Source organism: Leptopilina heterotoma, unplaced genomic scaffold (assembly GCF_015476425.1).
Source record: "Leptopilina heterotoma isolate Lh14 unplaced genomic scaffold, ASM1547642v1 Lhet_188, whole genome shotgun sequence".
NCBI lineage: Eukaryota > Metazoa > Arthropoda > Insecta > Hymenoptera > Figitidae > Leptopilina > Leptopilina heterotoma.
In genome coordinates this window covers 231,129-257,650 of record NW_025110907.1, presented here as the reverse complement: position 1 = coordinate 257,650, position 26,522 = coordinate 231,129, and the positions used below count along the sequence as shown (strand labels likewise).

Below are 26,522 nucleotides of genomic sequence, written 5' to 3'. Positions count from 1 at the left end.
TAATTAAAACTGATGGATATGTGCTTCCCGTATAGCTTAAAAATAAAATTTTATACTGTGATCAACTTCCGTCGGCTATATTTCAGTGAATCAATATAATTCTTATAACAAAATTTAATTATTTCAAAACATAAGCCACTTGTTTATAAACATTCGACAATCTTTAAAAATTTGATTATTGCAGTAAATGTCCCGACTTTTGGAAACAAATTTAAGAACTTTTTTTTTCCCTTGAAAGATTCGAAGCGATGATAACTAAATATTGTAATAAGTTCCATCAATTTTTCGACTGTAACCAGCATTCGTTTGATCCGTATGAGGACCATCGATGGCCAACTTCAAACTGCTAGGATGAATTCGCCGCACTTGTTTACTTAATTTCTCGGATTCTTGCAAATTCGAGTCTTCCCTTGAATTTGCAGCTTTGCCTCTTTTATACTTTTTCACTTCCATCTGACCATTTACCTTTTTCAGTGGATGTCCCAAGGCTGGAGGTGGTTTTATGAACGTCTGCAATAATTTTAAACTTCAGGATATATGCGATTTGGTGAAATTTGCTTTTGACTTCATTTTGAATCTCAAAGTCAAAATCAAAGCCAAAGTCAAAAACAAAGTTGAACCGAAAATAAAAGTCAAAGTCAAAAACAAAGTCGAAGCGAAAATGAAAGTCAAAATCAAAGCCAAAGTCTAAAAACAAAGTTGAACCCAAAATCAAAGTCAAAGACAAAGTCGAAGCGAAAATGAAAGTCAAAATCAAAGCCAACGTCAAAATCAAAATCAAAGTCAGAGATGAGAATAATTAAAAATAAGAAAAACCTTAATTTCATTGCGAAGAACGCGCCAGGTTTCAATTCCAAGAGTTTCGGGCTGAATTCGAGTATACATTTTAGGAACGAATGTATCTTCGCAATGTTTGTAAACTGAAGAAAGAGCATAATCAAGAGAGTCTGTGGGGACCTGCAAGAAATATTCTCACATAGAAGAAGAAAATCAGCGAAAAAAATGTAAATAGTCGATCAATCTAACTACAATCTACTATATAACTAAACTAAAATCTACTAAACTACATCACTAAACGAAATTTAATTACTATTAACTAAATTTAACTACAAAACGGAAAAAGAAATAAAATTTTCAACGTAAAATTCAAAATTTCCAATGTCAGAATATTAATTAACCTGCGGTCTATATAAACGATGATCCTTTCTAATACTGGTTAGGGTGTGATGAGCAAAAAGTCGTTCATGAGGTTGTAACTTTGCCTGCCAGGTTTTGTCGTCAGTTGACACACTTGGCCCCAAATATGGTCCGTCCAATATCCAATTTCCCTCGCGTGAAATATCAGGCACTGGATAAGGATTACGAACCAGCGACACCTTCGTTATCATCTTATCATTTTCTCCTCTAAAAACCTCAACAAAAAAGGGGAAACAATTTTCTCTCTTACGTTATACTTTATTATTGAGAAAAAATAAATTCTTACTCTTTAATTTTCTTACTATTTATGTGAATTAAAAAAATTAACCAAAATAAACTAAATTCACTGTCAAAAAAAAAAAAAAAAAACATTTCTAATAAGTGAAGTCTGAAGCAAATGGCACTTTTTTCTGAAATCTGAAATTATAAAAATATTAGAGAGTCGATAGCTACACTCTAATTAGAAAGTTAGTGCGGTAGGATAACCATCTTTTGGACACAGCTTTAGTTTATCAAATCTATACGAAAGGTTGTTCAAAAATTATAAATTATAAATAAATATTTTAAATTTTGAGAAGAAAACAAAAGTGTGAGATTCTCAGCTTACAAAATGAAATTGTAAAACGATGCGTAGATATTGTATTGTAATAAGCATTGTTTCGGATGGAGTTTAATCATTTGAGAAGTTTGAACGTATAAAATTAAGGGTGTAGTGTCCCAGGGACACGTGCCGCCACGTGAACTGGTCGCTTTTATACAAACAGCATTATGCATGCTCGTGCTGACATAAATTACTGTGGGTTTGATATTGGGCGTTGATATTGGCTACTAGGCGACCACCTCCTGAGCAAAACACACGTTTAAATACGAGAAAGTAACGTTTACACCCTCATATACCCAAAAAAAAAGGACAATGAATCACACGAAAGTCTTTTCACGCCGTGTGATCTCTCACATTTATATTCTACTTAAAATATATTAATCAATCCTGTCACATTATTCCATTAACCGCGAAAGCTTAAGAAATCACTGTTAATAAAACCACAAAGTCACACTACGACATTTATAAATATTCTATAAAGTTCCCATCAATTCTTTAATTAATTTCCAATGACAGTCGAAAATTTTCATTCTGAAACGGATATAATTTAACTTGAAGCAAACTCTTCATATTTCTCCATTTTTACCAAAAAAAAAGTATAAAAATTAAAAAATATCAGCTGTGGTTACTTTCCCTTAATTTTTTAAATTATTTATTTCTGATGACCCGGATAATTATTAAAACTGTTCTAACAATAGTCTAGGACTAGTAAAAAATTATTTACCAACAATTGTTGATAAACAAATGATAAAACTCGATCAAAAATCAATTTTTCATCTTCTGCTGATTGGCGGCTGTGGTTACTTTTTATTAATTTTTAATTAAATTGATTCTAATGACCCGGGCATTTTTTGGAATTGTTCTAGCTACAGTCTAGAACGAGAAAAAATTATTTACCAACAATTGTTGATAAACAAATGATAAAATTAAAAAAAAAATAATTTTTCATCTTCTGCTGATTGGCGGCTGTGGTAACTTATTAATAATTTTGAATTAAATTGTTTCTCATGACCCAAGAATTTTTTGAAATTGTTCTAGCAATAGTCATGGACCAGTAAAAAATTATTTACCAACAATTGTTGATAAACAAATGATAAAATTAAAAAAAAATAATTTTTCATCTTCTGCTGATTGGCGGCTGTGGTTACTTTTTATTAATTTTAAATTAAATTGATTCTAATGACCCGGGTATTTTTTATACTCGGGCTCTAGTTACTTTTGATTAATATTGTTATAATTAAATTAATGCTGATGACAGTGATAATTATTTTACTACTTTTGATGTACTACTATTAATTATTTACCTTCTGTAATAGTATTTAATAATAGTATTAGTAATAAAATAGAAATTATTTTAACATCAGATAATTAAAATTGAGTCTTACGTTTAGTAAACTTTTCTATAATTTTAAATAATCTCCTCTTAGGAAGGCATATCAGACATAATAAAGAAGAGATTAAAAATCCCTTTCTTCGTTATCATTATACACATGTATATATTGAAAAAGGCTTAAATTTACAAATGTTTTCTTTAACCATATAACAATGGAATTTCTATATATGAAACATGTTGAACTTCCCACGTGGAAAGTTTAAGTGTTTACTAAAAAACCTCGAGGGATGAGGAGTGACGTTTCGAATGGAGCACGTAAAAAGACTCATGGATCTCAACTGTGACCTGTGATCAATGTTGATTTAGAGTGTGCTACATTACACGTGCCCGATGTAGACGAACGCAAAGCTCCCTCGATCTAAACTTCAGCACGCGTCACGATTACGCGATTACGCGATTACGCGTGTCATCTCGAATCGGTAGTTGGGGGTACACATATCTTGTCTCTCTTGCACTTATACAATATGAAAAGCATCATTCTGTACTATGCACAAGCAATGACGTGGAAGACCTAAAAACCACCCTTCTCTCTATTCTGTCGCAAACCCCTGTCAAGTAATGCGCCCATCTGCCAATGGAAAAAAGATATGCAACCTTTTCCATCTTTTTGACGTTTTTTTTTACACTCTGTTTCTTCTTCTCCGTGTGTATATTATAATGCATCTAAATAGGGGTGTTTTCCGAAATAATTGTATACAATAAATGGAAAAATCTTGGAAAATGCTTTTCGATAAGGATGATTATATAAAAGAGAGCGTGAAATAAGATTTTTTTCATATATTACTGTAACACGGGGAAAATTTATTCTTTACAGTTTGGGAAAATTTTTCTATAAAGTTGGGATAGTTGGGATAGTTAGGGCCGATTTCACCAACACCGATTAAAAGTTAATCAATGATTAAATCCTCAATTAACCAATCAGAAGCCTTTAAACTGTCTTTAATCATTGATTAACTTTTAATCGGAAGTTGGTGAAACTGGTAGTTAGTTTGTTAGTTGTTAGGATTATGGATTTTTCGAATCCTTTTTGGTGTGTTAATTTAATCTGCAACGCTTTTTAATACCTTACAATTTACTGTGCGCCTGTGAGTTAAATTAATTTCAAATAGAATCGGATGATTCTTAACGACCCCTTTGTTTGTGGGGCCAAAGCAGAAGAAAAAATTATAATTCCTTTTTGAAGAAACACGATTTTTTGGATTATACATTTTATACCGCTTTGTGATCCTCTATTTCAATATTTACCCCCTATCACTGTAGTATTTACATAAACAACTTTTTTTTTTAAGGGGCCGCAGGAAAATAGCTAGATTCAGTATTATTTCGAGTGTAAATACGAAAATAGTTGGAAAAGCTATTACACTCGAGAAGGTAAACTTCTGCGCCCTTTCTTTCTATTCCTTTCATCCTAATCCTTCGTTATATGTATATATGTTTATTCTTAGCTGGTTTGGGGTCGCGCATTCAAATGGACAAAATTCCCATTCTCACTCTGCTATATATATATAGCGTCCAAGAGAAATAGAATGAGGCAGGTCCTGGGGACAATGCCAGGGTTTGATATTGCCAATATTTGGTTTGATTCTCGGGTTAAAATGAAAATGCAGGGGTGCAGTACTAGACACTGCAACCCCCAAGTTATACAGTTATACTGTACCGTCAGCATAGAGAGACGTATTCGATATAAAGAGAGAGAGAGAGACAGATATTAGACGCGTGAGCGAATTACCATTTGAATGCTTTCGCCTAGCTTTTGCCACTGGTCAGCTTTATTGTCAGTCCTTGTGATGCTAACCGCATGTATATATATCTAAAGGACACCCTGCAGTGTCATATGCTCATAACAATGTCTTTTTAAGAAAAGAATCGACCTTTCGAAGTCAATATCTATTCTCCAGGTCCATCTTGTGAGAAGAAAAGGCTTGACTTCCATTAAATTTCAAATAACATTTTCGATAACCTTTCAAAAACCTTTCAATAACCTTTCAACAACCTATCAACTTTTTCTCAAAGAACTCCTCTGCTGAACCCACGATTTTTTGCAATATAAATGGAAATTCATTTTTTATCAATAACTTCCCAGGTGGAAAAGTTAACGTTAGCTAATGCTACTAACGTTAGACTAACGTTAACTAATGTTAGACTAACGTTAGACTAATGTTAACTAACGTTATAATTTTATATTAGTGATCAAAAATGTCGTTAGCCTAACGTTAGCCTAACGTTAGTCTAACGTTAGTAGCATTAGCTAACGTTAACTAACGTTAACTTTTCCACCTGGGTTCAATCTGACATGAAATTAAAGTCAACTAAATTCAAGTTGATATATATCAAATATTTAAGTTTAATTTCATTTTCCTGAAATGGGAAGAATAGAAGCTATCATTTCCCGCCAATTTAAAGAAGCGCAAGGTTGGTGAGAATAAGTGGTTAAGACGAAGATCACTAAAGCTTATTGTACACTTTTATGGGTTAATCTTCTTCTTCTTCTTCTTCTCTTTTTGTCTTCTTTATAGGAAAAGAGTAAATTATACGAGTGGGAGGGTAATGAAGAGAGATCACTTGGAAAATAAATTCCTTACACCCTGCGTGTCCAATAAGGTAAAAGTAATAGGGAGGGATGTTGAGAATAAACGCGACAGGTGGCCCGTGAAATCTGTGCACGAGTGCAGCGAATCTGCACCCTCGTTTGATGTGGCTCATTAAGAAATCAAGTGTGTAACGACGAGTATCCTATGACGGGATTCGAATAGCGACGACAGATTCGAATTGCGATATACAGATTAAAATTATAATTAATTGTTAATAATTTTTTAACATCTAAATAAAATTTTCATTTAAACAATTAAATTTTAAACTTTTGTTTCTTTGTTTCTTTTCTTAAAACTCGAATTTTAACATCTTTTTAGAATGAGAGAGTGTCAGGGGAAAAAAGGATTGCGCAGGCGCAAACTTTTTTTACCTCCTACGTCACCTGACCTATTCAACATGAACAATATAATTAATTATATTTTTGTGAAGTTAAAGATTATGGTTAAAACTAACAAAACTTTACTTCCCTACTTTCCACGATTTAATTAAATTAATAATTAATAATTAAAATTACAGGATTTGTATACTCGAGATAATTAATTTTTAAAAAGTAGCTTAAAGACAGAAAAAAGTAGTAAAAGAAGTAGCTTTTAAAAAATTAAACTTGTCAATTATTGTCAAAATTGTTTGTAAAAATCTTCGAAAGAATTCAATTATTTTCGTAAGTTCAATTATTTAAGAAATTTGAATAAAATTCTTCCCAAGAATTCAATTCTCTCCAAAAATAAACATTCAATTATTTTAACAAAATTTTAATAAAAATTTCACAGGAATTCAATTACTTATCAATTTTTTTTATAAATTTTTTCAAACAAATACAATTATTTTTCATTTTTTAATGAAATTTCTCGAAAAAATTCAAACATATTCATAGAATTGAAATTATTAAATTATTAAATTATTTCGAAAAATTTAAATAAAATTCTTTTAAAAATTCTATTATTTAAAAAAATTTTTGGAAAATTCTTTACAAGATTTAGTTAATAAAATTTCCAATACAATTCTTCTTAAAAATTTGATTATTTTCACAAATAATACATTTTTTATAAGAATTAAATTATTTTTAAAAATTTGAATAAAATTCTTCGCAAGAAATCAATTATTTTGAAAAATAATAAAATTTTTCTCGAGAATTCAAACATTTTTAAAAAATTTTATAAAATGATTTATAAATTTCAAAAAATTATAATAAAATTGATCGCTTAGAATACAATTGTTTTCGTAAAATATAACATTCTTCGTTGGAATACAATTATTGTCAAAATTGTTTGTAAAAATCTTCGAAAAAATTCAATGATTTTCGTAAAAAGTTAATTTTTTTCGTAAATTCAATTATTTAAGAAATTTTAATAAAATTCTTCCCAAGAATTCAATTCTTTTTAAAAATAAACATTTTCATAAAAATTGAATTATTTAAAAAAAATTTAATAAAATTCTTCGTCAGATTTCAATTTTTTAATGAAATTTCTCAATGAAATTTAATTTTTTTTTTTGAACAAGTTTTAAAACATTTTGAGAAATTCAATTATTATTTTAAAGAATTTGAATAAAATTCTTCCTAAGAATTCAATTCTTTTAAAAAATAAACATCTTCACAAGGAATTCAATTACAATTTAAAAAAAAATTTAATAAAATTCTTCGTCAGATTTCAATTATTTTCAATTTTTTAATGAAACTCGATGAAATTTAATTTCTTTTTTCAAAAAGTTTTACAAAATTTTGAGAAATTCAATTATTATTCTAAAAAAATAATATTTTTCTCCGCAATTCAATTATTTTCACGTAAATGAAATTCTTCACTAGAATTCAATTCTTTAAAAAAATTTTTAATAAAATTCGTAGCAAGAATTTAATTATTTAATTTAGAAATTTTGATAAAATTCTTCATCATTCGATTTTTTTAAACACTTTAATTCAATTCTTTAAAAGAATTCAATTATTTTAATAAATAATACAGTTTTTTTCAAGAATTTAAAAACAATTCAATATCAAAGACAATTAAATTCTCCGATAAAATTTAATTATTTTTATAAAGTTTAATAGAATTCTTCGTAAAAATTTTTATTATTTCCACAGTTTATAAAAATTTTTCGCATAAATTCAATTATTTTGAAAAATTTTAATAAAATCCATCGCAAAAATTTGATTTTTAAAAATTTCAATAAATTTTTAAGAATAGTTGCATTTTTCGCGGAATTCATTTACAATTCTATTAAAAAATAATTGAAATCCTGCGATAAGTTTTAATATTTATAAAAATAATTGAATTGTTGCAACGATTTTATTATTCAAATTTTTTTTAAATAATTGAATTTTTGTGAAGAATTTTTTAAAAATCTATTTAAATAATTGATTTTTTTCGAAAAATATTAGGAAAATTCAGTTTTAACTTTTAAATAATTAAATTTCTTTCAAAATTGTTTATTATTTATGAAAATAATTTAATTCTTTCAAAACATTTTATTAAAATATTATATTGAAACCAATTCAATTATTAATAATGAATTTTATTAAAATTTTTTAAATAATTGAATTTTGGAAAATATACTTGAATATTTTTTTGAATAATTTAATTAACAATTTAAAAAAAAATTCAATTCTTTTGAATAAGTCAATTCAAATTTTATTAAAAATAATAATTCAATTCTTTCGAGAAATTTTATTAAAATTGTATTGAAAATAATTCAATTACTTTGTTTATTTTTAATATTTATGAAAAATAATTTTTTATTCTTGTGAAGAATTTTACTGAAAAATTATTAGAATTCAATTATTTTGATGAAATTATTATTATTTATGAATTCTTCACAAGAATTAAATTATTATCAACAAAAATTTTTATTTTGCTGGAAATAATTTTTAAACAGTTTAATTCAATTCTTCAAAAGAATTCAATTATATTCTCATGAATAATTCAATTTATTCTTAGCAAGAATTCAATTACCAAAAAAAAAAATTTAATTCTTCGAATGAATCCAATTATTTTCTATAAAGTTTAATAAAATTCTTCGCAAAAATTTTAATTATTTCCAAAATTTATAAAATTTTTCGCATGAATTTAATTATATTAAAGAATTTAAAAAAAATTCTTCGCAAAAATTCAATTACTTCAGAAGAATCTTGATAAAATTATTTATGATAATTTAATTACTCTCATATTTAATAAACTTTTTCGCCTGAATTTAATTATTTTGACAAATTTCAATAAAATCCACAAAAATTCGATTTTAAAGAAATTTTAATAAATTTTAAAGAATAGTTGCATTTTCCGCGGAATTTATTTAAAATTCTATTAAAAAATAATTGAAAACCTCCGATGAGTTTTAATATTTATAAAAATAATTCAATTCTTGCGACGATTTTATTTTATTATTAAAATTTTTTTTAAAATAATTTAATTCCTGAGAATAATTTTATTATTTATAAAGAATAATTGAATTCATGCAAAGAATTTTCTAAAAATCTATTTAAATAATTGATTTTTTTCGAAAAATATTAGGAAAAGTCCACTTTAATTAATTGAATTTATGTAAAAAAATTTTTTATTCATGAAAATAATTGAATGTTTGCGAAGAATTGTATAAACATTTTTTTTTTTTTTTAATTAATCCATTCTTTTGGGAAATTTTTTATTAAAATAGTAGATATTAAAAATCATTAAATTACGAAAAATTTGTGAAAATAATTGAATCGTTTGAAAGAATTTTATTAAAATTTTTTTGAATTTTCTCCACTTTATTAAAATTTAAAAAAAAATTTTTTTTTTTATTTTAACTCTGTCAAACTTTTCAAGTAAAGGCAAATATTTAAAAACCAGTTGCATTTGTATACACAACAATGCATATTCATTTATTGAAATGAACACTGTAATTTTAACCTTTGTAAAATATTTTTTTTTAAAAATGTTCAACTGCTTTTTAAAAATCACAACAGTAGTGACTTTTTGAAAATGTCAATATTCTCCCCGCAAATTTGACCATCGAAACAACTCAACGAAAAAAAAAAAATTTTAGAATTCCGATTTGCATACCGATGATCGAGGACAACGGATTCATGCCATTTTGGCGGGAATATATATATATACACATATAGAAAGAGGGCGTGAAACTGTACAGCAACGATATGCTATATACGCAGAGGATGGTGTATTTTAGCATTTCACGTTTGTTTCCATTTAAATGGTAATCGAGTTCATAATGTAATTGTATTCGCACGTAAGCCAGGGGCTCACCGCCGCAGCTCCCACCCGCTATTGTCTGCATTGTTCTCCTCTCACGAACAATCCGCCGGCCTTTCAGCTCCACCAAAATCTAAGCCTCCACCTTCCTCTCTCTTCTCAGTTTGATATTTTGCCGCACTGCAACTTCAAAAATACTAAAACCAGATTCATAATTTTGCCTAAAACTCATATATTTTTATTTTTTAGAGAGAACATTTGGGAAAAAAAAGGTGTTCTTTTCACCCTAGTTTCAAAATAACCAGCAACAATTCGCGCGCTTACGAGCGCGGCTGACTTCTTACTCACTTTTTATAAATAAAATAATCAATTTTGAAAATAGAACGTAAAAATTCTCAATTCAAATTTTTTTTAATAAAAATAAAATATGAATTTGAATATAGTTTTAATATATTATAACTAATAATAATTATAAACTATAAATTTACCACGAATTCCATATAATACAAAACCTTCAATTTTTTCAATTTCTGACAAAAAATTTCTTTTCAAATAACTTAAATCTTGAACAACTATATCAAAAAATAAATAAATCATTTAATGAATAATTTTACTTAAATATTTCAAAATTAATTCAATTTTAAAAGAGTTGCGTTTACAATTTTCATAAATTCAAACTTCAAAACGGTTTCTATTTGAAATTTTATAAAGTTTCTATGTTGAATAAATTTAATTAGAAATTCTAATGATCTTAGATTTTTGAAAAATTTTAATAAATCAAAATCTTCTAGAATTAATTAAATTTTGTCAATATATATTTAACTAATTATTAAAAATAATGGATTTATAGAAGAATTTTATAGTAAAAAACCCATAAAAAAAAACTTGAATTTTGCAGAAGATGCAAATAATTGCAGAAATTCAATTATTTTCAAAAGTAATAAAATTCTTACCACAAAATTCAATTATGTTCAAAATTTACAAAAAAAATCTCGACAAAATCTCAATTATTATCTTTATAAATAAAAAAAATTCTTCTTCGAAATTCAATTATTTTCAAAAATTTTAATAAAATTCTTGTCAAAATTTCAATTATTTTCAAAAATTTTCCTCATTTCAATAATTTTCAATATCTCGACTATATTTTAATAAAACTACCTAAAAGAAATCAATTCTTTAAAAAACATTTTAATAAAATTGTACGCAAACATTTAATTATTTTTTAAAATTCTTTAATATAATTAAATTTATGAAAATAATTCAATTCTATCGAATAGAATTGAATTGAATTGCTGAAAAAAAAATTAAATTATTTCCAGAAAATAAAAGTTTCATTAAAAATAATTGTCTTCTTGCGAAGAATTATATTATACATAAAAATAATTGAATTCTTACGAAGAATTGAATTCAAATGTTTAAAAAAAAAGTCGAATGATGAAGAATTTTATCAAAATTTTTAAAAATAATTGAATTCTTTCGGCGAATTTAAAAAAAAAGTTTTAAGAATAAATCCAATTTTCTATCATTTTATTTAAAATTGTATAAAAAAAATAATTGAAATTCTACGATAATAAGCTATTGTTATTTATGAAAATAATTGAATTCTTGCAACGAATTTTATTAAAAATTTTTTTAAAGAATTTAATTCCAGTGAAAAATTTTATTTGTAAAAATAATTGAAATCCAGAGAAAAATAATCATTATTTTATAAAAAAATAAATAATTTTTAGTGAAGAATTTTATTTAAATTTTTTTAAATAATAATTGAATTTCTCAAAATTTTTTAAAACACTTTTTCGAAAAAAATTAAAATTTACTAAACATTTAAAAACAATTGAAATCTGACGAAGAATTTTATTACATTTTGTTTTAAATAATTGAATTATACTGTAAAAATGTTTATTTTTGAAAAGAATAGAATTCTTGGGAAGGATTTTATTAAAATTTCTTAATTAATAATTAAATTTCAAAAAAATTTTTAAAAACTTTTTCAAAAAAACTTAAATTTTATCGAGAAATTTGATTAAAAAATTGAAAATAATTAAAACTGACCAAGAATTTTATTAAAATTTTTTTTAAATAATTGAATTTCTGTGAAAATGTTTATTTTTGAAAAGAATTAAATTCTTGGGAAGGATTTTATTAAAATTTCTTAAATAATTGAATTGCTTGAAAGAATTTTTTTTTTTTACGAAAATAATTGAATTATTTCAATGATTTTTACAAACAATTTTGACAATAAATTGTATTCCAACGAAGAATGTTATATTTTACGAAAACAATTGTATTCTATGCGATCAATTTTATTATAATTTTTTGAAATTTATAAATCATTTTATAAAATTTTTTAAAAATGTTTGAATTCTCGAGAAAAATTTTATTATTTTTCAAAATAATTGATTTCTTGCGAAGAATTTTATTCAAATTTTTTAAAATAATTTAATACCCATAAAAAATGTATTATTTGTGAAAATAATCAAATTTTTAAGAAGTATTGGAAATTTTATTAACTAAATCTTGTAAAGAATTTTCCCAAAAATTTTTTAAATAATAGAATTTTTAAAAGAACTTTATTTAAATTTTTCGAAATAATTGAATTTCTCAGAAGTATTTTTTTTTCAATTCTATGAATATGTTTGAATTTTTTCGAGAAATTTCATTGAAAAATAAAAAATAATTGAATTGGTTCGAAGAAATTTATAAGAAAATTGCTAAGTAATTGAATTCCTGTGAAATTTTTAATAAAATTTTGTTTAAATAATTGAATTCTTTTGGAAAATGGTATTAAAATAGTAGATATTAAAAATAATTGAATTAATTTCTAAGTAATAATTTTATGGCAGTTTTTGAAGAATTAAGTTATTTAAAAATAAATTGTTGTCAGAAATAGAAAAAAATGAACGTTTTGTATCAGAATTCTTGACAATTTCATAGTTTATGAGGCAAACAAAAAAGACTAAAATTCTGAATTTTCTTATAAATAAATTCTAAAAATTTAAATTTTTACAGTACTTTTAGTAATTCCCGACTTTTCCTTGATTTTCGTGACCAATTTTTATCTATAATAGTTTTCTAGTCAAAATTAATTAATATTATTTTCATGTCATTAACATTCAAAAATTCAATTATTCCGAAGAATTCTATACAAAATCACTATTTTTCTAACTTTATTCAGTGAAATCATAATTTTAGATAATTTTTTCTGCACAAACATAGACTAATAATCATAGACAATCGAATGCAATAAAGAGAAAGAAGAAAAAGAAGAAGAAGAATAAAGAAGAAAAGAAAAATATTAAAATAGACGTGCCAACATCACGGACCTATTTCTCAATCATAAAAAATGTAACATTACCCCGAGAATTTAGTGTTCATCCTCTTCGGAGGATATATATGAAATAAAAAAAAAAAATCTTCGATTTAGTCGCAGTACAAACGCATTGTTAAACATTACGTGCAACGAAGAACTGAAATAGTGCGCAAAACATGAGTTGGGGACCATTTGGGGCGTTTCTGGTATACAGGGGATGGACCACGCGCCAAACCAACACACGCACACATGAAAGATGGTCTGGAATCTGTCGTCTCTTTTCTCCTGAAAACCCCCCTTTTGTCTCTCGCCAATTCCTCCCTTTTTCCTTCTCTCATACATATTCATCAAACGCTAATTAATCATCACCGAGCCAACCCACATTGCAACCACCCTGTTCGACCGCTAGCACCAACCAAACCCCCCTACCTCGCTCCTCTTCACTCTAAAAAATTTATTTTTACGAAACGTTTCGTTGTGAATTTTTTTAGATTTATAGATAATTTACTAAACCCATCCGCAAATGTCGTCGATATTATATAGACAAAATGGATGAGTCTGCTGTGATTTACCTTCTGTTTGATATATTTAACTCGCTTGGTAAAATATCAGGTCATTAGGAAGAGTAATTGTTATTTGTTAACCTGCATTTTATGTAGATTAGTTACACTGCTTGGTAATTTTACGTATTTGAATAGCATTATATTAAAGCTGGATTTTAAAAAATGATTTTAAGTTCACTCATTACTTTTGGACAAAATTTTTAATTTTATTATTTTTTATGGACTGCAAGCAATCTAGATTGTTGCTGAACAAACAACCCACGTCATCTCTTTTGTTCCTTTTATTAAATAAAAAATAATAATAATATATTTATTTATTTTTTTCATTTTTTTTTCACTTTAATTGAAAAATTATTCAAAAACATCAATAACTTCTTTTTTAAATAAATATTTAATATCATTATATTGTCAGAGGAATTAAGATTTTCAAAAATTTGAAATTCAATAACTAAGAATATTATTATAAAACATGAAGATATCGATCACTCCGAGTCTTCGACTCGAAGCAATCGCTATCTTCATATTTTATAATAATTAAAATTTGCTAATTTGTTACTGTAACTTCTTCAAAAATTATCTTCATCATTTCAATTATTCATTTCTTGAATTGTCAACTAAAATTTTACTTTTAATAATTTTCTTGAAAATAATTTTTGAAAAAAGTTCTTTGAGAATTTTTAATTCCTTTTGTTTACAATTTAATTTTGCGAAACTTCAAAAATAATTAAAAAAAAAAAATTCCACTATACTTTTTGAAAAAAATTAATTCTACTCGAATTCTTAATTTAAAGTATAAAAAGTTGAAATTTTCAAAGATTTTTTTCATTTTAAAATTGTATAAAAAAAATGAAATTCTGCCATAAATTTCTGTTATTTATGAAGATAATTGAATTCTTGCAACGAATATTATTAAACAATTTTTTAAAGAATTGAATTCTAGTGAAAAATTTTATTTACAAAAATAATTGAATACAGAAGAGAAATATTATTATTTATGAAAATAATTAATTTCTTGTGAAGAATTTTATTCAAATTTTTTAAAATAATAATTGAATTTCTCAAAAATTTTTAAAACTTTTTCAAAAAAAATTAAATTTCATTAAAAATTTGAAAATAATTGAAATCTGACGAAGAATTTTATTACATTCTTTTTAAATAATTGAATTTCTATGAAAATGCTTATTTCTGAAAAGAATTGAATTCTTGGGAAGAATTTTATTCAAATTTTTTAAAATAATAATTGAATTTCACAAAATTTTTTAAAACCTTTTCAAAAAAATTAAATTCCATCGAGAAATTTCATTAAAAAATTGAAAATAATTGAAATCTGACGAAAAATTTTATTACATTATTTTTTAAATAATTTGAATTTCTGAAAAAATGTTTCTTTTTTAAAAGAATTAAATTCTTGGGAAGAATTTTATTCAAATTTTTTTAAATAATAATTGAATTTTTCAAAATTTTTTAAAAACTTTTTCAAAAAAAAATTAATTTTCATCGAGAAATTTCATTGAAATAATAAAAATTTTATTAAAAATCATTGTCTTCTTGCGAAGAATTATATTATACATAAAAATAATTGAATTCTTACGAAGAATTGAATTCAAATGTTTAATAAAAAAAGTCGAATGATGAAGAATTTTATCAAAATTTTTTAAAAATAATTGAATTCTTTCGTCGAATTGAAAACGAAAGTTTTGAGAATAAATGCAATTTTCTATCATTTTATTTAAAATTGTATAAAAAATTATTTAAATTCTGCCATAAATTTTTGTTATTTATGAAAATAATTGAATTCTTGCAACGAATATTATTAAACAAATTTTTAAAGAATTGAATTCTAGTGAAAAATTTTATTTACAAAAATAATTGAATTTGGAAGAAAATATTATTATTTATGAAAATAATTAATTTCTTTGTGAAGAATTTTATTCAAATTATTTTAAATAATAATTGAATTTCTCAAAATTTTTTAAAACTTTTTCAAAAAAAATTGAATTTCATTAAAAATTTGAAAATAATTGAAATCTGACGAAGAATTTTATTACATTCCTTTTAAATAATTGAATTTCTATGAAAATGTTTATTTTTGAAAAGAATTGAATTCTTGGGAAGAATTTTATTCAAATTTTTTAAAATAATAATTGAATTTCACAAAATTTTTTAAAACCTTTTCAAAAAAATTAAATTCCATCGAGAAATTTCATTAAAAAATTTGAAAATAATTGAAATCTGACGAAGAATTTTATTAAATTTTTTTTAAATAATTCAATTTTTATGAAAATGTTTATTTTTAAAAAGAATTGAATTCTTCGTATTTTTATTAAAATTTCTTAAATAATTGAATTGCTTCGAAGTATTTTATTTTTTTTTACAAAAATAATTGAATTGTTTCGAAGATATTTACAAACAATTTTGACAATAATTGTATTCCAAGAAAGAATTTTATATTTTACGGAAATAATTGTACTCTATGATTAATTTTATTATAATATTTTAAATTTATAAAGCATTTTATCAAAATTTTTTTAAACAATTGAATTATCGAGAAAAATTTTATTTTTTATAAAGATAATTGAAATTTTAACGTGAATTTTTGTAAATGTTTGAAAATAATTGAATTTTTCCGAAGAATTTTATATATTATTTTTGAAAATAATTGAATTCTTGAGACGAATTTTATTAAAATTTCTTTTTAAATATTTGAATTCTATTATGAAATTTTATTGAAAATAGTAGACATTGAAATAATTAAATTTTGCCAAAGTTTTAAAAATATATTCAATTTCTATAAAGAATTTTGTTAAAATTATTTTGAAAAAAAAATTTAATTGTCAAAAATATTGAATTTCTGAGAAGAATTTTATTATTTATGAAAATAATTGAATTATTGCGAAAAATTTTATTAAAATATTAAAAAAGAATTAAATTTCTGTGGAAAATTTTGTTATTTTTGAAAATAATTGAATTCTATATTAAAAAACTTAACTAATTTCAAAAGAATTTTGATTATTAAAATTTTCTAAAAATCTATGTTTTTTTATAATTTTTAATTAAATTCATTTAAAATTAAAATTTTTCAAAATTTCAAATTAAAATCTTTTCAAGTTCATTTATTTATAAAAATTGTAAACGCAACTCTTTTAAAATTGAATCAATTTTTGAAATATTTTGACTAAAAATACTTTTGTTCTACTTCAAAACTATTGGGCCGAATTCGGCCCAATAAATAATTAATAATTAATAATTTCGGCCCAAAAATTTTTTAATAAAATTTTGATTCTAACACATTTCTTCCACTTACAATTAAAAGTCCAAGTCTGACTAAAATCTTTTCTTCTACTTAATAATTAAAATCTTTAAAATAATTAAAATATTATAAATAAAAATATACAGTATTAAACCATAATCGTATAATCAACCCCTTTACCAATAAGTCAAATGGCCCTTATCTAAAACGGTCTATTTTGACCCCTGATGAGTATTACCGGGATTACATATATTCCGTGTACCGATAGACGACAGCGATAACTTATACACATACCGAAACTGCTAATGCTAAACACATAACACAAAAAAAGATAAATGAAAAATACAATCCAAAATCCTTGTGTTTATCATTAAAAAATACAAACCCCTCCCATATTGCAGTATAGCAATTGGCATATGCGGAAGAGAAAGTGATTGCTAAAAAGGCATTAATCAAGAGTGCGCATACGGATCGATTTGAATTGTAATTTTGTAATCCCATTTAGCGGTATATAGAGGTACCTTTGCGCAGGCACTTGCTCGCCCTTTTTTTGGGTTCACGCAGACGGGACGCGTATAATTAGGTATCGTTTATTTTACACCCGACGCGACGACCTATGGGGTGAGGGGGCCACACCATGTAATACTTCTATTAGGGTCCCACAGATAACCCATAGTGGTGGCACTCGCTCATAGAACGCTTCACTGGTAATGCGATACGATCATCGACCCCCACCCCTGTCATTCGTCCATTGATATTATACAACTCAAGGGGGGTCCCACCCTATTCTCAACACATTACGCGCTAAACTTATTTTGCATTGACCCTGACTCTTCGTCACTGTATTTCTCTCATCGGAAAATATATCAGACAAATTTCTTTCTCCATTAGGTGTATATATAGGTATAAATTTTATTGTCTCGTGACCCTTATATTATATACATTTAACTGTCATTAATGTTTGATGAAACAAAATCAAATTTATTATACAATATTATAACCTCGCAAATGTCTTCGTCCTTTTTTATATATACTAATCGACAACCGTTTTTATTTTCAAAATTATAATCAAATTCTTGAAAGAAATTCATCATTTCAATTCAATTATTATTTTGTGCAATTTTTAAATGAAATTCTTTTTTTGAAATTAATTACTTTTTATAATTTTTAAAAGTCATAACCTATTTTTCGTATTCTTCTCAATTAAGTAGTAAAAATAAATTTTAGTCAGATTTAATTTCCTAGTTTTCGTATTTTTCCAAAATAAGTGGTGAAAACATGTTTTGGTCAGACGCAATATCCTATTTTTCGTATTTTCATAAATCAAGTAGTAAAAGAAATTTTAGTCAGAATTCATATCCTAATTTTCGTATTTTTTAAAAATAAGTAGTTAAGACATGCTTTAGTCAGACGATATATACTATTTTTTGTATTTTTCTAAACTAAGTAGTAAAAATAAATTTTAGTCAGTCTTAATTTCCTAATTTCCGTATTTTTCCTAAAATAAGTAGTAAAAACATGTTTTGGTCAGACGCAATATCCTATTTTTCGTATTTTTCTAAATTAAGTAGTAAAAATAAATTTTAGTCAGACTTCATATCCTAATTTTCGTATTTTTCCAAAATAAGTAGTAAAAACAAGTTTTAATCCAACATAATTTCATATTTTTCTAATTTAAATAGTAAAAACAAGTTTTAGACAGGCGGTATCTTACTTTTTTGTATTTTTTCAAATCCATTTGTTTTCAATTTAATTTTCCGTGAAATTTCGATTATTCGGAAATTCTTCAATTATAAATATACATTAGAAAATAAAAACTTGAAGTAATTTTTTAGAAATCCAATTAAGTTTTTTTGAAAAAAATTAATTCCATATAATTTTTAATTAAAACTATGAAAAATTGAGATTTTTCAAAGACTTTAATTTGAAACCTTTAGAAAATTCAATTATTTCTAAAAAATTGCAATTATTAGTAACATCTTCAAAATTCAATTATTATCTAAAACTTTAACTGAAATTCAGTTTGAAATGAATTTTTATTAGAAAATTCTACGAGAATTCTATTATTTAAATAATACAAACATAGATAATTTATTGAATAATTGAATTTTTTTGTAATTGAATTCGCATGAATAATTTTATCAACAAGTTTTTAAATAATTCAAATCTTTCGACGGATTTTAATCAAATTTCTAAAAATAAATACTTTTTTCGAGAAATTGGATTCAAATTCTATTAAAAATATTTGAAATTTTGCAATGAGTTTTATAATTTATGAAAATAATTAAATTCCTAAAAGGAATTTTTAAATTTATTAAAATAATTCAATTGCTGCCAAGACTGTATTGTAAAATTTTAAAACATTTTATTTTTTCGAAAAAATTTATGCAAATTCCATTTTAAATAATTGAATTCCTGTGAAATTTATATTTTTTTTTAATTTTTAAAAATAATTGAATTTTCGTGTAGAATTTTGTCAAAACTGTTTTTAAATAATTGAATTTCTTCCAAGAATGTTATTTATTTTGAAAATAATTTAATGTTATGCTATTCATTTATAAAGATAATGAAAGTGTTGAAAATTTTTTTTAAATATTTTTGAAAATAATTGAATTTATCCCAAGAATTTTATTAATTTTAAAAATAATGGAATTTCGTCGAAGAATTTTATTAATATTGAAAATAATTGAATTTTTTCGAAGAATTTTATTAATATTGAAAATAATTCAATTCTTATGGATGAATTAAATTGTTATTTATGAAAATAATTTAATTCTTCAATGCATTTTATAAAAATTCCTGAATATAATTGAATTTCGTCGAAGAATTTTGCGATTTATAAAGATAATTGAAATGTTGACGAGAATTTTTTTTTAATTTTTGAAAATAATTGAATTTTGTCAAAGAATTTTGATATTTATTAAGACAGTTGAATTCTGTCAAAGAATTGGGTTAAAATTTTCAAAATTTAATTTAATTTCAACAGAATTGTAATTAAAAATTTTCAAAAAAATACTTTATTAAATGATTCATAAGTAATAACTTTATATCAGTTATTCTTCAATTGAATTAAGTTATTTAAAATAAATTATTGTCAGACAAAAAAAATTTAAAGTTTTTTTTAGAATTCCTGATGATTTCATTAGGCAAACAAGAAAGATACAAAAAATCAGAATTTTTTTGTGAATTCTAAACATTTAAATTTGTTTCAGCACTTTTAGTGAAAATCCATGACTTTTCTCTGATCTGTGGCAACCCTGTAATTTAATTTAATTTTGAAATTAATTTAACTGACACCTTCGGAACATTCGCAGTTGCAATTTGCAAAGTTCGTTAACATTGTAGAAAATCTTTAAATGCTGGGCTAAATCTTAAAAAAATCCGACATTCGCGTATATACGGAAAATTTCGGCCTGTTCGGCACATCGAAAGTTGTATAACCTTCGATGTGCCGAACAGGCCGAAATTATTTTTATTTCTATGGCAATTTTTTTTTTTATTTTAAAAGCATAAAACATTATAACCGTGACCAAGAAAACTTACAAATTTAATTTTTAAGAACCCATTGAAAAAGTATAGCTAAAAAAAAGCAACTAACCCTCGCACCTTTCTGTATATGAATTTACAGAGGGTGTATGTGTATAATATGAAATATTTGGAAAAATCGGAGAATTTTCTACAAGAGGGTTGACTTGACGAATATACACGCACCTTTGTTCGACCATAGATCAAATAAATATATAGTATATATATATATATATATATATATATATATATATATATATATATATATATATATATATATATATATATATATATATATATATATATATATATATATATATATATATATATATATATATATATATATATATATATATATATATATATATATATATATATATTGTAGAAAAAAGGGAGTGTCCGCATTATGTTTTGGAGACATTATATGGCACAACGATGTGTACACACTCTAGGGACGGTTGTATATATTCGCGCGACACAAAATGTGCGGTGTTTGGTCTCCATTAATATCGGATCGAAACTGGATGGTTACTGCCTGGCCAACCTCTTGTATCTCTTTTTATGGAGCCATATGTCTTCCGTATACACATAACGTCCCCGTACTGCCGGGTATGAGCAGAGGCTCATTTGTCAGCTCACAATCTGCCACTGATGCTGCAATTTGATGGCAGCAGTCAAAACACATCAAATCCTGTATAATACTCTTCTTTCTCTCTCTCTTTATACAATATATATTTGTCTTTCTCTCTTTACACTACAAACAAAATGCGCATTGTTTCTTCGTCAAAAATTCTGCCTATGTTCTTTCTTCACTTCAATAATGCTGCCCATGTTCTTTCTTCACTTTCCCCTTATACACTATACTGTCAAAAATAAGTCTTCTTTTAAGCCTAATTTTAACTAAAACAACTTAGTCCAAACATTCACCAAATTTCTAAAAAAAAAAAACTGATTTTAAGACCTAAAAGTGTCTGATTTTTATTTCAAGCCCAAAAATGAGTTGAATTGAATAAAAAAACACGTGTGAACTGTTTCTATATATTCTTACTGAGATGAATCACCTTTTTGAATTTTAAAAAATAGGTCTCTGATTATTATAAGGAATAAAATTCCAATAAGTTTAGATAGTGTTATTGGCGCTTATACGATATTCAAGAGCGTGGGACGAAAAAGAAACGATGAGTTATGTTGAATACAGAAAGAGAAGAGAAATAGAAACGGAAAAAAAATATGGCATCAGCAAGAAGGTATATATTTTAAATGTAATCTCTATTTATCATATAGAGGTTTGGAAGTTTTACCCGTTAAGTTATTATCTCATAAGCAATGAACCCAGTGGAAAAAATTGAAAGACCCCTTTGGGGGCATTTAAATGGTTTTATGTCACCCACTGTGTGTTGACAGAGGGTTAGAATAGAATGTATACAATTATACACATCTGTCATTTCTCTATACTGACTTTCTTATAAGAAATTATTACACCTATTAACTCTTAACTAACTACCAATGAGCAAATGAGTAATTTTTAACTAAATTTTTCAAACTTCAAACCTATCCTCAATCCGTCCTGCTCAATTTTCATCTTTTTTCAAAAAACTATCCAAAACTGTTAATTTTATCATTTTTGTCAAACTTCAAAACCAAAAAACTACACGAATACCACGTTAAATTTTAAAATAATATATTAATGAATTGTTTACTTGGTACAGGTTACGTACTCGCGATAATTAATTTAAAAAAGTAGCAAAAATTAGCTGACAGACAGAAAAAAAAGTTGTAAATAAGTAGCTATCGAAAAATTAAACTTGACGACTCAATTTTTTTTATAATTTCTTAATTACATTCAAACATAAAATAATTTTTTCAAATCAATATTCAAATACCTATTTATTTTGTCTACATCAGGAATTAAAATATTTCAAATGATTTCAATGTAACGCATTTTTGAAATTTAACTATTTCTAAAAATTATAAAAGTAATTCTTTCAAAATTTAATCATTTTTCAATTCATTTTCATTCAAATTTATAAATATAAAATTATTCAAAATTTTAATAATTTTATTTTATTCAAATCTAAATCAATTCTCATTAGATAATTCTACGAGAATAAAATTATTTAGATAATAAATAATTGAATATTTCTTAAATTTAAAACTTTATCGACATTCTTTAAAATAATTGAATTTTTACCAAGAATTACATTAAAATTTTTGATAATAATTAAATTCATTCAAGAATTGTAATTAAAAATGAATTGAAAACAATTATTACACTATAAGCAACAAATTATATCAAATTTCTTTAAATAATTGAATTTTTTCGAAGAATTTTAATCAAATTTTTAAGAATAATTGCGTTTTAACGTAATTAATTGAAAATAATTTTAAAAATAATTGAAATCCTGCGATGACTTTTAATATTTATAAAAATAATTGAATTTTTGGCACCGAACTTTGACATAGTTTTTAAAATAAATGCATTCTTGAGAAGAATTTAAAAGAAAATCTTTTTATAAAAAAATGATTTTTTTACAAAAAATTTTATGAAAATTGTTTTTTAAATAATTGAATTTCTTTGAAAATTGTATTATTTATGAAAATAATTGAATTTTGCAATGAATTTTGTAAAAAATTCTGAGTATAATTGAATTTCGTCGAAGAATTTTGCGATTTATAAAAATAATTGAAATGATGACGAATTTTTTTTAATTTTTGAAAATAATTTAATTTCTGAAAAAAATTTTATTAATTTTAAAAATAATTGAATTTCTTACAAAAATTTTATTAATTTTGAAAATAATTGTATTTCTTCCAAAAATTTTATAAATTTTGAAAATAATTGAATTTCTTCCAAGAATTTTATTAATTTTGAAAATAATTGAATTCTGATCATGAATCAAATTGTTATTTATGAAAATAATTGAATTTTATAAAAATTCCTGAATATAATTGAATTTCGTCGAAGAATTTTGCGATTTATAAAAATAATTGAAATGATGACGAATTTTTTTTTAATTTTTGAAAATAATTTAATTTCTGAAAAGAATTTTATTAATTTTAAAAATAATTGAATTTCTTACAAGAATTTTATTAATTTTGAAAATAATTGTATTTCTTCCAAAAATTTTATAAATTTTGAAAATAATTGAATTTCTTCCAAGAATTTTATTAATTTTGAAAATAATTGAAATCTTATCATGAATCAAATTGTTATTTATGAAAATAATTGAATTTTGCAATAAATTTTATAAAAATTCCTGAATATAATTGAATTTCGTCGAAGAATTTTGCGATTTATAAAAATAATTGAAATGATGACAAATTTTTTTTTAATTTTTGAAAATCATTTAATTTCTGAAAAGAATTTTATTAATTTTGAAAATAATTGAATTCTTATCATGAATCAAATTGTTATTTATGAAAATAATTGAATTTTGCAATGAATTTTATAAAAATTCCTGAATATAATTGAATTTCGTCGAAGAATTTTGCGATTTATAAAAATAATTGAAATGATGACGAATTTTTTTTTAATTTTTGAAAATAATTTAATTTCTGAAAAGAATTTTATTAATTTTAAAAATAATTGAATTTCTTACAAGAATTTTATTAATTTTGAAAATAATTGTATTTCTTCCAAAAATTTTATAAATTTTGAAAATAATTGAATTTCTTCCAAGAATTTTATTAATTTTGAAAATAATTGAATTCTGATCATGAATCAAATTGTTATTTATGAAAATAATTGAATTTTGCAATGAATTTTTATAAAAAATTCCTGAATATAATTGAATTTTGTCGAAGAATTTTGCGATTTATAAAGATAATTGAAATGTTGACGAATTTTTTTTTAATTTTTAAAAATCATTGAATTTCTGTAAAGAACTTTATTACTTTTGAAAATAATTGAAATCCTGCGATGAGTATTAATATTTATAGAAATAATTGAATTCTTCCATTATTATTTATTAATTCTAATAAATAATAAATCAATTCTAAAAGTGCGTTTTATTGCAATTAAAATTTAAATAATTTTCTTTTTCAATACAGTAGTATAGAATTTCAATCTGTTGCCAAAAGTGAAGGAGACAGAAAAAAAGGTGGAGTGACGGGGTGTGTGTGGGGGGGGGGGCAATTGGATGACTCTCTTTTCGTGCACAAACACAGAGTGTGCGAGATTGAATTTACACGAGTATAGCGTTAGCGTTGGTAACGCGTGGCGGTATGAGGGGTGAGTTTTGGAAAGGTGGACAAGGATGATTCTTGGAAATCCGAGATCAAAGACGACGGCATTTGCTGATTCTCTGGTTATCCGTGATATATTAAGCGAAAATTGACATTGACGGACTGAAGCAATTCTGTTTCTATTCACTCCCGTGTGCGCTTTATTATATTGTGTATAATAAATCACACTCTTATTGAGTGATATTGTTCCATTAAATTAAAATTAATCTCATTACTATAACGTTATTGGTATCTATATACATAATGCCCACTATTTTTATTGTTCAAAATTTGCTAAATGTTCTGAGGTGAAACATAACCTCAAAATTATGTCTTTAATAGACCTAATTTTGAGGTTATGTTTGACCTCAGAACAATTCGAACAATTAGAAAATTTTTGTCAAACATAACCTCAAAATTAGGTCTATAGATTTAATTTTGAGGTTATGTTCGCCCTCTGACCTATGAACTTTGACATACAGTTTATATTGACCTAATTTTGAAGCTACCATAACCTCAAAATTAGGTCTATGTTTAGTTAAACTGAGTGTCAATGTTCATATAGGTTAAAAGGCGAACATAACCTCAAAATTAGGTCTATATATTTAGGATATTTAGTTAGACTGTGGGTCAAAGGTCATGAGACAAACATAACCTCAAAATTAGGTCCATATTTATAGTTAAACGAAAATATTCATCAAACATCGTAGATTTCAATTTCAATAATAAAAATTTTAATGGTTATATAGTTTATATTCTTTAATTTAAAACATAATTTAATATTGTACAAAAATTTATTATAATCAAACTTACCCCAAAATATTGTATAGATGATGTTGCAGCAGACGGATCACTATCACAAACACTGCGAAAACTGTAGAATAAGAACCTCATCATTTCCATGGTAACTGAAAGGAATAAATTTCATACTCATGAATTAACAAGTACTGTTTAGTCAATAAATGTGTATAAGAATTTCAAATGTATTTTTACATTTTTATTTAAACAAAATAAAATTCTTCGCATTTAGTATAATTTTATTTTTATTTCCTAAAAAGATTTTCCTTACTTTAAATCCCTATAATAGAAAATTGAAAAACAAACGATCGTTATGTTTTTGGGGGCAAGGGGTGGGTCACAAAGTATTTTTCTCATGTAAAATTTGTCAACTTGTTAACAGGAGGGGGGAGGGTGTCAAAATTTGAAAAAAGTACGTGAGATCGTTTATGAAAGATCCCTAACCTAAAAAAGAATTAATTATAGTATTTTAAAAAGATTATGAACAATTTTCGAATAAATTATTGTTAAAAAAGACAAAAAACATGTTTCCGCCCGGGATCGAACCGGGGACCTTCCGCGTGTTAGGCGGATGTGATAACCACTACACCACGGAAACAGTTGAGGGAACATTTCTTGAAACTGGTCTCAGTCTAATAGAAAATAAATACCAAAATTGTCTATTCTAAAAGCGAAATATACAAGTTTATGGTAATTCTAAAACGTTTATTCTCACCTATTGTTCCTCAATTTCGTTAATTTTATCGAATAACACTAAATATCACCACTACAATATCTATATTATTGATATTATTGAGAGAAATTGAAATGACAGTTGACGAAAGACCAGGGCGAAAGACGAACTCAAGAAAACACCATGTACTCTAGTGGTTAGAATTTGTACTAAAAAAA

General features: G+C 24.4%; 1 protein-coding gene and 1 non-coding gene across 3 annotated transcripts; both read right to left on the bottom strand.

The window, feature by feature from the left end:
* Nucleotides 1–26,503, bottom strand: LOC122500558 (protein C1orf194). 2 transcript variants are annotated; one of them, XM_043609543.1, is made up of 5 exons: nt 26,347–26,503; nt 25,647–25,741; nt 1,179–1,412; nt 817–957; nt 1–510 (listed from the first exon to the last, which is right to left on the bottom strand). In XM_043609543.1, the coding sequence occupies exons 2-5, from the start codon at nt 25,734–25,736 to the stop codon at nt 256–258; spliced, it is 720 nt and encodes a 239-aa protein (XP_043465478.1). In that variant the 5' UTR covers nt 25,737–25,741; nt 26,347–26,503; the 3' UTR covers nt 1–255. The 2 variants fall into 2 exon arrangements, with proteins under 2 accessions (XP_043465478.1, XP_043465479.1); XM_043609544.1 differs by having other exon boundaries at nt 1,179–1,404; nt 26,347–26,467.
* On the bottom strand, nt 26,157–26,229 carry Trnav-aac. The gene has a single exon. It is a non-coding gene; the product is annotated as a tRNA-Val (tRNA).
* Nucleotides 26,504–26,522: the final 19 nt, after the last annotated feature.

Excerpts from the sequence above, each read along its gene's own strand:
- LOC122500558 (XM_043609543.1), bottom strand. The coding sequence starts at position 25,736 with ATGGAAATGATGAGGTTCTTATTCTACAGTTTTCGCAGTGTTTGTGAT. Across the intron at positions 958-1,178 it reads ATCGTTTATATAGACCGCAG|GTCCCCACAGACTCTCTTGA; the intron begins GTTAATTAATAT and ends TATTTCTTGCAG. Across the intron at positions 511-816 it reads TTCTTCGCAATGAAATTAAG|ACGTTCATAAAACCACCTCC; the intron begins GTTTTTCTTATT and ends AAATTATTGCAG.